The sequence below is a fragment of the Mizuhopecten yessoensis genome, unplaced genomic scaffold (genome assembly GCF_002113885.1).
Source record: "Mizuhopecten yessoensis strain PY_sf001 unplaced genomic scaffold, ASM211388v2 scaffold867, whole genome shotgun sequence".
Taxonomy (NCBI): domain Eukaryota; kingdom Metazoa; phylum Mollusca; class Bivalvia; order Pectinida; family Pectinidae; genus Mizuhopecten; species Mizuhopecten yessoensis.
In genome coordinates, this window is record NW_018403761.1 from 110,479 (window position 1) to 126,033 (window position 15,555).

Sequence of the window (15,555 nt, forward strand, 5' to 3'; positions counted from 1 at the left end):
TTATGAGTAGTTACGTAAAGTGTAAGTCTTGCCGTACTGATATACCGTATCTTATGAGTTGTTACATAAAGTGTAAGTCCTGCCGTACTGATATACCGTATCTAATGAGTAGTTCCATAAAGTGTAAGTCCTGCCGTACTGATATACCGTATCTAATGAGTAGTTATATAATGTATAAGTCCTGCCGTACTGATATACCGAATCTAATGAGTAGTTACATAAAGTGTAAGTCTTGCTGTACTGATATACCGTATCTTATGAGTAGTTACATAAAGTGTAAGACTTGCCGGACTGATATACCGTATCTTATGAGTAGTTACGTAAAGTGTAATTCTTGCCGTACTGATATACCGTATCTAATGAGTATTTACATAATGTATAAGCCCTGCCGTACTGATATACCGTATCTTATGAGTAGTTTCATAAAGTGTAAGACTTGCCGTACTGATATACCGTGTCTTATGAGTAGTTACGTAAAGTGTAAGTCTTGCCGTACTGATATACCGCATCTAATGAGTAGTTACATAATGTATAAGTCCTGCAGTACTGATATACCGTATCTTATGAGTAGTTACATAAAGTGTAATTCCTGCCGTACTGATATACCGTATCTAATGAGTAGTTACATAGTGTATAAGTCCTGCCGTACTTATATACCGTATCTTATGAGTAGTTACATAAATTGTAAGTCTTTCCGTACTGATATACCGTATCTTATGAGTAGTTACGTGAAGTGTAAGTCTTGCCGTACTGATATACCGTATCTAATGAGTATTTACATAATGTATAAGCCCTGCCGTACTGATATACCGTATCTTATGAGTAGTAACATAATGTATAAGTCCTGCCGTACTGATATACAGTATCTAATGAGTAGTTACATAAAGTGTAAGTCCTGCCGTACTGATATACCGTATCTAATGAGTAGTTCCATAAAGTGTAAGTCCTGCCGTACTGATATACCGTATCTAATGAGTAGTTACATAATGTTTAATTCCTGCCGTACTGATATACCGTATCTAATGAGTAGTTACATAAAGTGTAAGTCTTGCTGTACTGATATACCGTATCTTATGAGTAGTTACGTGAAGTGTAAGTCTTGCCGTACTGATATACCGTATCTTATGAGTTGTTACATAAAGTGTAAGTCCTGCCGTACTGATATACCGTATCTAATGAGTAGTTACATAAAGTGTAAGACTTATTGAACTGCTATAAGCAATCTAAAAAAGTAGTTACATGATGTACAAGTCTTTCTGTACTGATTTACCGTAGCTTAAAGGTTGTTACATAATGTGTAAGACTTTTTGTATCGATAAACAGAATGTAAACAAGTAGTTAAACAATGTGCAAGACTTGAACTCTTATACAGAATGTGAAGAAGTAGTTACAAAATATGTAAGACTTATTGTAATGACCACAGGGTCATTTTTTACCAAAAGTCGATCTAAACCCCTAAAACATGTAAAATTACTCTGAACACCTTAGTTTAAGTCCAAATATAGTTGTAACAAATTGTCAGGTCCCTGTGGTACTGATATACATAATGTAAACAAGTAGTAACATAATGTGTAAGACGTGTTGTACTGATATACATAATGTAAACAAGTAGTAACATAATGTATAAGACGTGTTGTACTGATACACAAAATTTGAAGAAGTAGTAACATAATGTGTAAAACGTGTTGTACTGATATACATAATGTAAAAAAGTAGTACCATAATGTATAAGACGTGTTGTACTGATACACAAAATTTGAAGAAGTAGTAACATAATGTGTAAAACGTGTTGTACTGATATACATAATGTAAAAAAGTAGTACCATAATGTATAAGACGTGTTGTACTGATACACAAAATTTGAAGAAGTAGTAACATAATGTATAAGACGTGTTGTACTGATATACAGGATTTGAAGAAGTAGTCACTTAATGTGTAAGACTTTTATTAATAAACAGAATGTGAGGTAGTGGTTACAGAATGGGTAAGACTTGTTATACTGATATATACTGTATGTAAACGAGTAGTTATATAATGTGTTAGACTTGTTTATATAAACACTGTATGTAAATGAGTAGTTATATAATGTGTTAGACTTGTTTATATAAACACTGTATGTAAACGAGTAGTTATATAATGTGTTAGACTTGTTTCTATAAACACTGTATGTAAACGAGTTATTACATATGTTTACATGTATTACATGTAAGATCTTCTGATACATTTCACCATGAATTACCAAAGAGAATCATATCTTTACGTGCTTTGATAGAAGAATTTCGTTACCCTATAGCTTGCGTTGATTCACTGCAGAAAGGTACATTTTGCCGGTATAGAACCCACTGCGTGTATTGAATTATCATGTGTTCATTTTTTTTACATTCGGGTCTCCTTTGTAACAGTTTCTATAAATTACATTTTACATTTTCACTTTTGGAATTCCTGTGCTATAGATTCATTCGGAACCCCTAGTGTTTGTTACATATTGTTTAAGCATCGTTCAGAATTTAGAAACCTTAAAAACATGTGTTATACATTTAAAGAGAGATTCCTGTAGATATTTGTTCATCTCGTGAAAAGATGTTTATACTAAATTATACTCAAAATTAAATGTAATCAAAGACTTTAAATTAACAAATGAAAGCACCACCGTACATGCGTATTAAATCATATTTCATCGATGATTTTAATGTGGTATTATTGGTATTAACTATATGATGTTTTTGTTTTCATTTTCATTAGAATTTATTTATTCTTTATATCTGTTACATGGTACGCTTCCATTTATCCAACACACAAATTGTTTTTTTCTGCAAATCAAATATTATTTTTGATCATTCACACAATAAACATTGTTTGCGGGTTTTGTGATATCATTGTGATAAGTGGACTACCAGATAATATCTGTTTCAGCCTTGCTGCCTTTTTGATATCTAAAATCAATGAGTAATTTCCGTGTTTTGTTTAGTTTAAAACCCACGAATTTGTTCCAGGAACGAAACAATTACCAATGATTAAGAATGCTGCTGCACTGTGCTATTAAATTGCGTTCCAAAGAGTTCAACTCGATGATACTCGATGATACCTATCAAATATCTGTTAAACCTTGTACATGTAGTTAGGGTTCGATTTATTCATTTATTAGGAAGATTATATGCATTAATGGCACTTCTTTAGTCATTTTGAACCATAAGGTCATACTAATTTAAGTATTTATATAAGATCATTTAAATAAGACAGAGGCCTACCTATAAAAGGTTGCAGATATTCGTCAGCAGTAAGTTTGCCAACTGGTGTTTCCTAATCAAAAAACAAACAAAAATATCATGGCGTCAACATCAAATTTCAAAGTGCACTGTTCTCGACGGGAGTTTTAGAGTACACGTGCCAACCATCATTTTGTTTTCTGTCAAATCCGTCAAAGTAAAATTAATATTACAACAAAACAACGCCTTTGTTACTTTTTATTTCATTATGTTATATTTATAAGTTACATATATAAATTGTTAATTTTTGCAATCTATCTTATGGATATGCAACGATTTCATTTTACACACATGGATCACACATAGCAATAAAATATACTATATAATATGAAATAACCACTAGATATACAGTATACACATAAGTACAGCTAACAGGATCACGACACTAAAACTAAATATATAGTATATACACAAATACAACTAACAGGGTCACAAAACTACTACTAAATATATAGTATACACACAAGTACAACTAACAGTGTCACAAAACTACTACTAAATATATAGTATACACACAAGTACAACTAACAGTGTCACAATACTACTACAACATATATAGTATACACACAAGTACAACTAACAGGGTCAAAATACTACTACTACATATATATTATACACACAAGTACAACTAACAGGGTCACAATTCTACTACAAAATATATAGTATACACACAAGTACAACTAACAGGGTCACAATACTACTACAACATATATAGTATACACACAAGTACAACTAACAGGGTCAAAATACTACTACTACATATATATTATACACACAAGTACAACTAACAGGGTCACAAAACTACTACTAAATAAATAGTATACACACAAGTACAACTAACAGGATCACATTCTACACTAAATATATAGTATACACACAAGTACAACTAACAGTGTCACAATACTACTACAACATATATAGTATACATACAAGTACAACTAACAGGATCACAATACTACTACATATATAGTATACACACAAGTATAACTAACAGGGTCACAATACTACTCCTACATATATAGTATACACACAAGTACAACTAACAGTGTCACAAAACTACTACTAAATATATAGTATACACACAAGTACAACTAACAGGGTCACAATTCTACTACAAAATATATAGTATACACACAAGTACAACTAACAGGGTCAAAATACTACTACTACATATATAGTATACACACAATTACAACTAACAGGATCACATTCTACACTAAATATATAGTATACACACAAGTACAACTAACAGTGTCACAATACTACTACAACATATATAGTATACACACAAGTACAACTAAGAGGATCACAATACTACTACTAAATATATAGTATACACACAAGTACAGCTAACAGGATCACAATTCTACTACTTCATATATAGTATTCACACAAATACAACTAACAGGGTCACAATACTCCTACTACATATATAGTATACACACAAGTACAACTAAGAGGATCACAATACTACTACTAAATATATAGTATACACACAAATACAACTAACAGGGTCACAATACTACTACTACATATATAGTATACACACAAGTACAACTAACAGGATCACAATTCTACTACTTCATATATAGTATACACACAAATACAACTAACAGGGTCACAATACTACTACTACATATATAGTATACACACTAGTACAACTAACAGGGTCACAATACTACTACAACATATATAGTATACACACAAGTACAACTAACAGGATCACAATACTACTACTAAATATAAAGTATACACTAAATGGCACCTTCTGATACAATTTGAACTAGTATTATATCTACAATGTATATGAGTCAGCCTAGGATTCAAACTGATGATATTCCAATAACCTACTCAAAAATGTTCCTTTCTGATGTACATATTTGAAAAAAACCATGAATTTGGAAATTCTACTTAATTTCATTTTACATTTCATCATGCTTATTAAACTCCATACAATTTTATACGGAGGATAATTATACACTGGTGTATCGGAAGATTCTTTTTCACAGTGGAGAGGGAGCAAGAAAAATTACAAAAGTTATTTATTTTGTAACACTACTGCTTGCCAAACAGCCTAGGATATTTTTCACGTGGCTCCGATTAATATAGCCAAGTACAAGGTATTTCCGGGGCTTGATTGTACTAGTACTATCGGGATTATTAAATCACAGAAACAGGTATTCACATTAAATTTCTATCATCAAAACCACCATGATAACGCACAGCAACAAGATAAGGTTTCAGATTGAATGTAAACGATATAAATACAAAATTACATTGTTATCAACAAAGTTGTGATAAATGATGACACGTAGTCAAAATATTATCTAGTTAACATATCAAACTTCCTACTAGGGGATCATATCATGTACAGAGGAACATACTTTGTACAGAACATGTCCGACTTTTTATGGGAGAGTATACCATGGACAGAACATGTCACACTTCTTATCAGTGGACCATACCTTGGACAGAACATGTCACACTTCTTATCAGTGGACCATACCTTGGACAGAACATGTCACACTTCTTATCAGAGGAACATACCTTGGAGAGAACATGTCATACTTCTTATCAGGAGAACATACCTTGTAAGGAACATTTCATTTTTTTCAGGAGAACAAAACTTATGCTAAACATGTCATATTTTGTATTAGGAGAACATACCTCGTACAGAACATGTCAAATGTTTAAGGAGAAAAAACTTTTTTAATGTAGGTTTTGTACTGTATATTATGTTATTAGAGGAACTTACGAAATATACCAGTAAACTGTCATACAGAAATTTCATTGCACGCTTTTGGTAGAATAGGGGAGAGAACGCCCATAATGCATTTATGCCTAAAATAACTTTGCAAAAAACTGATAATAATCCGATCTCCATAATCAGCCTATACCATTCATGTTCCATCGATGTCCGACCTGTAATCCGGACAGTACCGCAACTGAATGGAGAAGTGACATATGGCTAACATACATATTGTACAAAAAGGTTTTTTTTATTAATAAACATTAGTCAAAATTCGAAATTTCTAATATATCTGTAGCATGGAAACCTTTCATGTGTTAAATATAATACAACAAATCGACAGTATTCGACATGTCGATATTGACATTTGTATTGAATACACTGTTTTTAATTATATATTTAGCATCCGTAAGACATTGATGATTTTGATTTGTCATTTGCAGTGGAAGTTCGTGTCGTCGCCTCTGTACACTTGGAAGGAGTTAAACAATGTGTCAGCAATGGTGTGAGCTTGTAGTGTGACGTACATATAAATACAGATATTCTAAAAAAAACACGTCGCACAAAGTCCTCAACTAAATAGTGCGTATATACTATTTTCAATCTTATTTAGAAATTTTCAAAATGATGATTGTACGTAGGCAAGTTAATATTCTTGTTCAATTCAGTGCATGCTCGATCCACTTTTAGAGTCATCGGAGGAGGTCCGCAACTAAACACACCCACTTGTTTCACCTGCAATATTCAAATTCGAAAATATTAGACAGTTGTCTTACAAGTTTATAGCTTAACAACGTTTCAGATATCAACTGAAATCAACCTGAGATATCATCGCCAATGTTTGGTAACGGTTTGTGTACACTATCTTGTATTGCCACAGACAAGCCGTACATGTCTTTTCCAGCAAAAACACACGCATTGTTACATAACAGCAAAACTCCCTCTCCCTTCCAGTGACAAAAAATCCCCCATTGTGAGATATTTATACAACTAACGGAACCAACTCCTATCCAAATTGAAATGTATCCTCTTGTTCAGCGGCAAAGATCTCTTAAGCGTAAAACTAGATCGAAAGTTTGTCGAAGCCCATTACTCACCTCCTTATGTTCGAGGTGGAGTGAGGTGAGGAAATCCTGGAACTGAGGACGCCCGAAGTGTGTGGTGGCCGATAATCCTGTGAAGAGACTCTTACCTGCGATCTTGTGGAAGTGGCGCTCACATATATACTGCGGATAAACACAACATTGCATTAATTTCATGTCAATCTGTACTATTTATAGCATTACCTTTTATCTGTAAGAACTTCAGTGGATAAATATCCTTAGACTTTATGGGTTAACATTAGTGGGGTTTTTTGAGCGTAATTATTTTTATTATACTGTCGATTTTATTTTTTCCTCCTGTGAGTTATGTAATTGGATACTGTGTTTGTAAGGCAAAGTTTAAATTACTTTTAAACTTTCATCAACATATAGTTTACAATATTGATTTATTCATGGTTTAAAAATACATATCAAGTACTGAGGGTTTTCTCTATTGACAAAATAGTGTATTGCCGTAAATTTATTTATTACAGGTAGACAAACATGTTCCCTTGTGACAACCATTTTCGCTTATTAGCACACAAATAGATTATGTTTCGTGGGACAAGTAAGTGATACACTGAGGAGGCATACAGAAGCCAACACAGCCATGTTACAGAACCGGGGACCCACAGGGGGACAATACAGAACTGAGACAGTTTCCATTACTAAGTTCAAATATATACATTCAGTCATAAGTCCCTCCCCCTATAGCTAGTTGTCGAATCAGGTTATCATGTGGAAGAGCTATCAAGTAAAGCAGAAAAACCACAAAGGACAAAACTCTGAAATTCATCAAACTTGGGTGCTCAGAAAAGTAAGCGTATCTCATACTACAACTGACATCCGTCTTGCACTTTGACAGTTCCATGAAGGTATGGGGTTATGCATATTACGTACATCGTTAACGTCTTTAACACAACACTTATGAAGCTGGATAATGTACGTACCAGCATGGTAGTCCTCAGGTCGAACTTCTGCTGGAACTGAGTAATGAAGATGTGGACAGCCACCAGTTCCTGTTTGTCGGCATTCTCTACGTCCCGGATAATGTCAGTTAACCACTCAAACTGTTTCTGCGTGCGAGTCACCCACAGGAAGTATACCTGTCCAAACAAACCAACACCATTTCAGTTTGTCGGCCTACCCAGCTTTCCTGTCACCTCGGGTTATTTTCCCCTAGTTGTTTCTGACTTTAATTAATATTCAAATAACTTTTATAGATATGGTTATATGTGGTATCACATGACATTTATATCATTTTTAACAATGGGTATTCCTGGATATAAAAACGGCGATATTTTATACATTTGATGTGATTATTAAATTAAAATGAACGACATCTCAGCGTACTCTCCTAGTTTACTTGCAATATAAAACACATATTATGTCCAGTCTATCTTTTCTTAATGAAGTCGTCACTTCGTTCGTGACTACCTTTTGACATGTCATACGTTGGTTGACGGTCTGAGAACGGTGGACAATGTCCTTTAAAATGGAAGCAAATGGCGTGACCCCGATACCTCCACCAACAAGTACAGACACGGGGTACTTGTACCAATCCTGATGTCCCTCCCCAAAAGGTCCGTCAACGTACACCTGTTAATAAATCAATCATGTCATCAATCTTATAATGTACCACCAAGCAGACTGGTTCTCCCGCAATTCCATAACGCATATAGGGGCAAATACACTTGTCCAAGCGTAAACATAATTTAATACATAGATCTCAACGTAAAAGAACATTCGAAAAATATCACAAGAAAATTAATATGAAGAACTACCGTGTCAATCGGACATAAAATATTAAAGGAACCTTTAGTTAAAAGACACAACAATTCTATGTACAATGTTGTACACTATAGACATGAGATCACCCATCCCTAGTGCCGCGCCGTTGACCAATATGGGCCATCGTAGTTCCCAAAAACGAAACCCAAACAACAACTAAATCATAAACTTTAGTTAATTGCTGAAAGGCAATAAATAGAGTTTACAAATACGTATGCGTGAGTAGATATGACAATTGACACGTACGCAAAAAAACAATAAACTAAAAAGGAAAACCCGCAGGTCACAGTCACGATACACAAGGGAACGCAGCCACGTGTCTGTGCACGGACGGTAAAGCAGGCGAAGCACAGCCAAAATAACTATACAATTTAAATGGGTTTATAAATAGCAGCGAACTGCTATATAACAGGCAATATCACTCTCAGTCAAGTACAATACCGCCCTGTATGGAGTGGACCACGGCAGAAGTAGAGGGACACGTCCAGTCAGCTCAGCTCTTTTATATTATATACAAATGAATGGGAATTGTGGAAAGATATGCATACTAAAGTTATGGTAAGTATTACATCATGAACATTGGTTTTACAAGAAAAAACTCAATTTACTCTGAAATGTCATGTTCCCGACAAACAACCCCTAAGTGTTAAATTTGCTGCACCATACAAACGAGAAATACCTTTGGTGGTATACGATCTCCAAGGTTATTTGGATCATATGTAGACCGAAGATTCATAGTCCATGGCCCTACGGCTCGGATGTGGAGACTGAGAAAATCCTCATTAGGAGAAGACGTCAGCGTAAACGGATGATATTCATCTTCACCAATGTCGAGGCATGCGATTCGAACCCATTGTCCAGATTTGTAGTCAAAATCGAGCGGGCGTTTGAATTTCAAAGCAGTCACCTCTGTCAACAAAATGTTGCTTTTGAACGTTAAAACGTACATTATGCAATGCCTAGTAAAGTATCTTTAGCAGTTTCACGACACTGTTGTTGTAAACGAATACTACTTGGTAAAGATTTGTCTTGTCATACATTCTTACATTGCATAGTTATCACAGTAGATAAACTTAAAAGTTTGCTTATTATATTTTCCTTTTCCTTTACATTTATTCGAGAGTGAAATGTTGCTAGAAGGTAGTTTGGTTGGTTACTATAAGTGAGGAGATGTCAAACAAAACCGAAACACATCATGAGCGGCAAGGAAAACATGATATTCCTTTTTCAGCTTTTTTTTTTGCCATTTTGCGAATGTAAATCTCTACTCGCTTAAAGAGGATTAATAACGCAAAATGTTGGGAAGGCTGACCAGACACTTACCGGATGGCAGCAGATCGGCCTGTATCACCGAGATTTCCCGCTTTTTCCTGCTAACGCTGATGAGTTTGTCGAGAACGTAGATGACTAAAGGACCATAGAAAAAGTTGGGGAAGATCGGACTCTGTACAAGACGTCCAGTACCATGGAGGATCAGGAAGATATATAGGAGTATGTAGAAGTTATGTGTGAACCAAAAGGCGTTGAAAAGGTTCCGGCGGGCGTACGGGATAGCAAACACGTACATAATAATGACAATGATCGTAAGTATGACGCCAGTTAATCCTGAATAAAAGTTAGAAATAATACATATCAACTGTTTATATCATAAAAGTGGGGTGGAATTAATAAAGTACTAATATTTATAAAATATCTGCTCTCTGAAATTGCTTAGTGGATTGTAAGTGACTTTATATTACTTATGTACATTAAAGTGGCAAAACCACATCATCTCGAGTTAAAAGGAAGTAAGTAGTTATATGTCCCCTCCAATCAGATTAACGTCTGGCACGTACAAACTGATTATGTAAGGGAGTATAGAGACTTTACTTCAATTAGTAACAATTCATTGTTTTGGCGTGTGATTGTGTACTTACCAGTGATGGTTTCGAAGGTCCAGTATTGAAATGAAGCTAAGATGTCAGTTCTGAAAAAATGGAAAGCAGGCTTAGCTAACTGACTTTAAATAAGGGAAATTCGGAACTCATCCGATTTCCCATTGATCAATAGCAACCGAAAACATGTGTCAGGTGTTTTTTTTACGTTAAGCCTTCATTAGTCGCATTGAAAAACAAATAGAAGATTATAAGCACACGCTGCCTGTGGCAGTTACTTCATTACTTTTAGCATTCATTTGGTCCAGAAATACTTAATTCCATTAATTGTATGATCTTTGGTCATTTGTCAATACATCTCTGTGTGATATGGGCCCGGACAGCCAGGTAATATAGACAAGTATAAAGCATCTAGAATATGGTCTCTGTATCATAGAAGAGGTAAAAGGATACCCGTTCGCAAAAAAAAAAGAGAAAAAATATGTAAAATCCGAAACATCACTTTATTTTCTTTATTACTGGCTGAAGCTATATATCGATTCAGTGAAAGCCACTTTAGTATGCTGTACTCACGCCCGAAAGTACTCTCGGAAGATACAGTTGAGGTCAGTTGAGGACTGCGTACTAATATGGTAAAGATTTATACCGTGACCAACACAATGCATCACTGAAACAGACAACAGGTAGTTAGTTAACTGTGAAACAGACAACAGGTATTTAGTTAACTGTGAAACAGACAGCAGGTATATAGTTAACTGTGAAACAGACAACAGGTAGTTAGTTCACTGTTTGGAGCGGGAACAATCGGCCTTAATAGTGTGTTGCAATCAAACTTTAGAATTAAAATCTTATGAAATCCATTTGCAAGATATTATTATAGTTTATCTGTAGATGACACTTTCGAATATAAGGACATTTGGAACATGTGATTTGACTTAAACAACTTTATGTAAAGGATATGTATTTGACTAAGCAAATAAAGACACTAAGCCGTATATAAGTACATTATGAATATACAAATATATAGTGTCAAATATTCGCTCCGGAGTTCCTTTCGTCCCTTTTTTCTTTCTGGGAAAGACACAGAAACAAAAGGATCGTCATTTAAATTCAGAACTGAAACCAACTCATCAAGCTTTTTTTTGTTTTATGTTGTACTCATGATTAACTGAAAATCAATATGTAAGTTAATTGTTATTGCTTTTTACAAACCTGTAAAGAATAGAGCATAGGCTGCTATGAGCTTATGGAAGGCGATGGCAGAGTCAAAGGGTATGTATGTGTGAAGGAATGTCTCTCTCAGAAACGTAATCACATTCCTGCTCATAGTCACCAATAAGCTTGAATATGTAAACATCATGGCACTAGCTGCACCCCGTGTAATCGTAACTCCATATCCGGCGATACGTCTCAGACCTGCATGCTCTCTTTCCACTGAATAATCTGTACATTAAGGTATGAAAAATGAGTAACTCTGAGTTCAAATAAAGGCACTTAAGTAACTGCGAGAAATATGGTTATTTATCAAAAAGATAGAATATTCTTCATTATCATTCATCAAAGGATATAAATGATATTTAATGGTTTTATAATATCTGATAATTTAAAAATAATTTTAGGTGCTGACTTACAGTACGCTCTCTCCAAAAATATCCCCAACAGCACCAGTGAATACAGAGTCACCCAGAAGATGTGACGTTTGTAATTCTCAATGTAGCGAATCGCTTCGTTAACTTTCTGTTTCGCAAGTGTAGGTGGCTTTTTCTTTTCAACTGTTTTCACTCTCACCATCGTTTTCGTGCGAGTCAACCCTCCAGTTCTACAAATCAAGTTTAATAAACGTTGTTTCATTGTATTTATTCATCAAGAATGACAAGAAAATTTGATGTATACCTATTGTCCTTCAAAAGTTTGACTAGCTTGATTCATTTAAGTTTTAATATTCCACATATTTTACTTAGTGATGAAATTTGTATTGTGGTGTCACAAGTGTGACAACGTTCATTAAATAAATCATAACAATCAAAGAAAAATTAAAATTGGTGACATACATGTAACAAATTTGAGTGAAGTCAAACAATATCTAAATTTCGACCAATCAGAACTCAGCATATGGCAGCCATTTTAGATGCGCAGCTGCGGAAAAGGGTTGTTTGCACATCTAGACACACGCCCCAATACGCTTGTGAAGTTTCATTGGAATCAAATGAATAGCATTTGAGAAAACGGTCGCAGGAGGCAGGAGGAGAATAATAATCATAATAATAATAAGAAGAAGAAAGGTTGTTACTAGCACATTAGTTGGGTTGGAGATAAAAAGTATGTGATGGCTGGTCATTTGTCGAATTGTCTATATAAATAATACCAAACTTTACCCCCTTCCCCAAAGCTAACGAGGGACCTGAGGCACATGAAAATCACAAAGTATATAAACCACTCGAAGGCCTTTACAACTATGAGTAGTATTTGATACTGGCATTTCTGGAACTGCAGAAGAAATATTTTGAAATTCGCCTCCTTTTTCGCCCCAAACCCAGCTCCCTAGGGGGTCAGGGTCACACAAATTATACCAGCAGACCTTCCTCCCCTAACAAGTATTTCTGTCAAATATGAGCAAACTCGGTTCAAAACATTGGAAGATATGGCCTATTATGTATATTTCCTATATAAACTATACTAAATTTCACTCTCTCACCAGGGGCAAACGGGGGGCCTGGTAGACATGAAAATCACAATTGTTATAAACCGACCAAACGCTTTTACAGCTATTGGTAGTATTTGATCCTAGCATTTTTGTAACTAGAGAAGAGGATTTTTGAAATTTCCCAAATTTCTCCCCTTTTTGGCTCCTAACTCAGCTCACTAGGGGGTCAAACTCATACATATTATACCAGCAGACCTTCCTCCCCTAACAAGTATTTCTGTCAAATATGAGCAAACTCCGTTCAAAACATTGGAAGATATGGCCTATTATGTATATTTCCTATATAAACTATACTAAATTTCACTCTCTCACCAGGGGCAAACGGGGGGCCTGGTAGACATGAAAATCACAATTGTTATAAACCGACCAAACGCTTTTACAGCTATTGGTAGTATTTGATCCTAGCATTTTTGTAACTAGAGAAGAGGATTTTTGAAATTTCCCAAATTTCTCCCCTTTTTGGCTCCTAACTCAGCTCACTAGGGGGTCAAACTCATACATATTATACCAGCAGACCTCCCTCCCCTAACAAGTATTTCTGTCAAATATGAGCAAACTCCGCTCAAAACAATTGGAAGATATGGCCTATTATGTATATTTCCTATATAAACTATACTAAATTTCACCCCCTCACCAGGGGCAAACGGGGGACATGAAAATCACAATTTTTATAAACCACCCAAAGGCCTTTACAGCTATGAGTAGTATTTGATTCTAGCATTTCTAGAACTGGAGAAGAAGACTTTTGAAATTTCCCTAAATTTCCCCCCTTTTCGGCCCCTAACTCAGCCCCCTAGGGGGTCAGGCTCATAAAAACTATGAACAACTTCCGTTCAAAACAAAGGAAGATAGGGAGGGGGGGGGGGGCTAGGAAACATGTATTGGTTTTAGCATTTCTTGAAATGGAGAAGAAGATTTTTTATTTATTTTTTTCTAAATTTTCCCCTTTTTGGCCCCTAACTAAACCCCCATGGGGGCCAGACCCTTATTTCATAAATCCATTGAGCCCCTGGTCCCAAGGATGCGTCATATCAAATTTAGTTAAAATCCAATCAGTATTTCAGGAGATAAAGGCTTTTAAATGGAAAAGTTGACGCCGGACGACGGACGGACGACGGACGACGGACGACGGACGCCGCGGTACGGCTCGAAGGGCAAGTGAGCTAAAAATGAAGTAAAACCAAGAAGTCCCCCACTTCGTTTGGGGGACAGAATAAATCAGTGGGGAACCTGCTTGTCTAGGGATAGCTCTGCCACAGGCCCCTCCGATAATACAATACCTACAGGCCAAAAACAACACTGTACCAATGTAACTCCGACATCCAACAAGTAAACCAGGAAGTCCGATCAAGTAAGGGGCAGATCACCATAGAAAACTGGTTACAGCAACACTTTACAGTGAAACAATGACAAATTGGTATCATTACAACAGCAGACACAAATGACCAGCCAATGGTGTATTGTCGGAGTACCACAGGTCTGACGATACATTCACAGAATACCATAATTGGTCGATTAGAAAAAACGATAAGGAGAACATCAATTTTATTCACCAGGCCCTTCATATATCGAAGACAATTTTTAACAGACAGTTTCTGTCTCCTACACCTATGCAGATTTTTTAGCCGCCACCACGAAAAAGGAATACATTTATATATAGAATAGAGCCATCCTGATATGTAGGCCTGACCGGAATCCATTATAAGTTAAGTACATATAATATCGATAAAGACCGTACCAACATGTCAACTACAGTAGGATTTGGGGGAGTTTCACGAAGCGAGAAGTTGTCATCTGTATCTATAAGGAAATATTGACGTGACGAAGTGAACAGTCAAGTAACAAACCATGATTTACTCCTTATTTACTGTATGTGTAGAACCCAAATAGCTATGAGGGAAATTAATCATTAACATTTAGTTTTTTGGCAAGGGGCAACTACCAAGCTTTTCACGTATACTTAAATGTACGGCTAGGTTATTTCAACCACAGGAAGATATTAAGAACATTAACATTAAATGTTTACGTCACTATATACGACATTGAAGTCCGCCAGTCGTGTTACCTCCATATACGAAGTACAAAAATA

General features: G+C 35.4%; 1 protein-coding gene across 4 annotated transcripts in view; it reads right to left on the reverse strand.

The window, feature by feature from the left end:
• Nucleotides 1-3,450: 3,450 nt before the first annotated feature.
• Nucleotides 3,451-15,555, reverse strand: part of LOC110453652 (dual oxidase 2-like) — a 61,319-nt gene continuing 49,214 nt past the window's right edge. For all 4 annotated transcript variants that reach the window (XM_021502723.1, XM_021502713.1, XM_021502704.1 and 1 more), the window contains 10 exons: nucleotides 12,394-12,581; nucleotides 11,975-12,205; nucleotides 11,336-11,429; nucleotides 10,805-10,854; nucleotides 10,212-10,493; nucleotides 9,568-9,797; nucleotides 8,535-8,696; nucleotides 8,048-8,203; nucleotides 7,113-7,241; nucleotides 3,451-6,750 (listed from right to left, as the gene is read on the reverse strand). In XM_021502723.1, coding sequence (XP_021358398.1) covers nucleotides 6,625-6,750; nucleotides 7,113-7,241; nucleotides 8,048-8,203; nucleotides 8,535-8,696; nucleotides 9,568-9,797; nucleotides 10,212-10,493; nucleotides 10,805-10,854; nucleotides 11,336-11,429; nucleotides 11,975-12,205; nucleotides 12,394-12,581 — 1,648 coding nt within the window. In that variant the 3' untranslated portion in view covers nucleotides 3,451-6,624. The remainder of the gene's footprint in view (nucleotides 6,751-7,112; nucleotides 7,242-8,047; nucleotides 8,204-8,534; nucleotides 8,697-9,567; nucleotides 9,798-10,211; nucleotides 10,494-10,804; nucleotides 10,855-11,335; nucleotides 11,430-11,974; nucleotides 12,206-12,393; nucleotides 12,582-15,555) is intronic.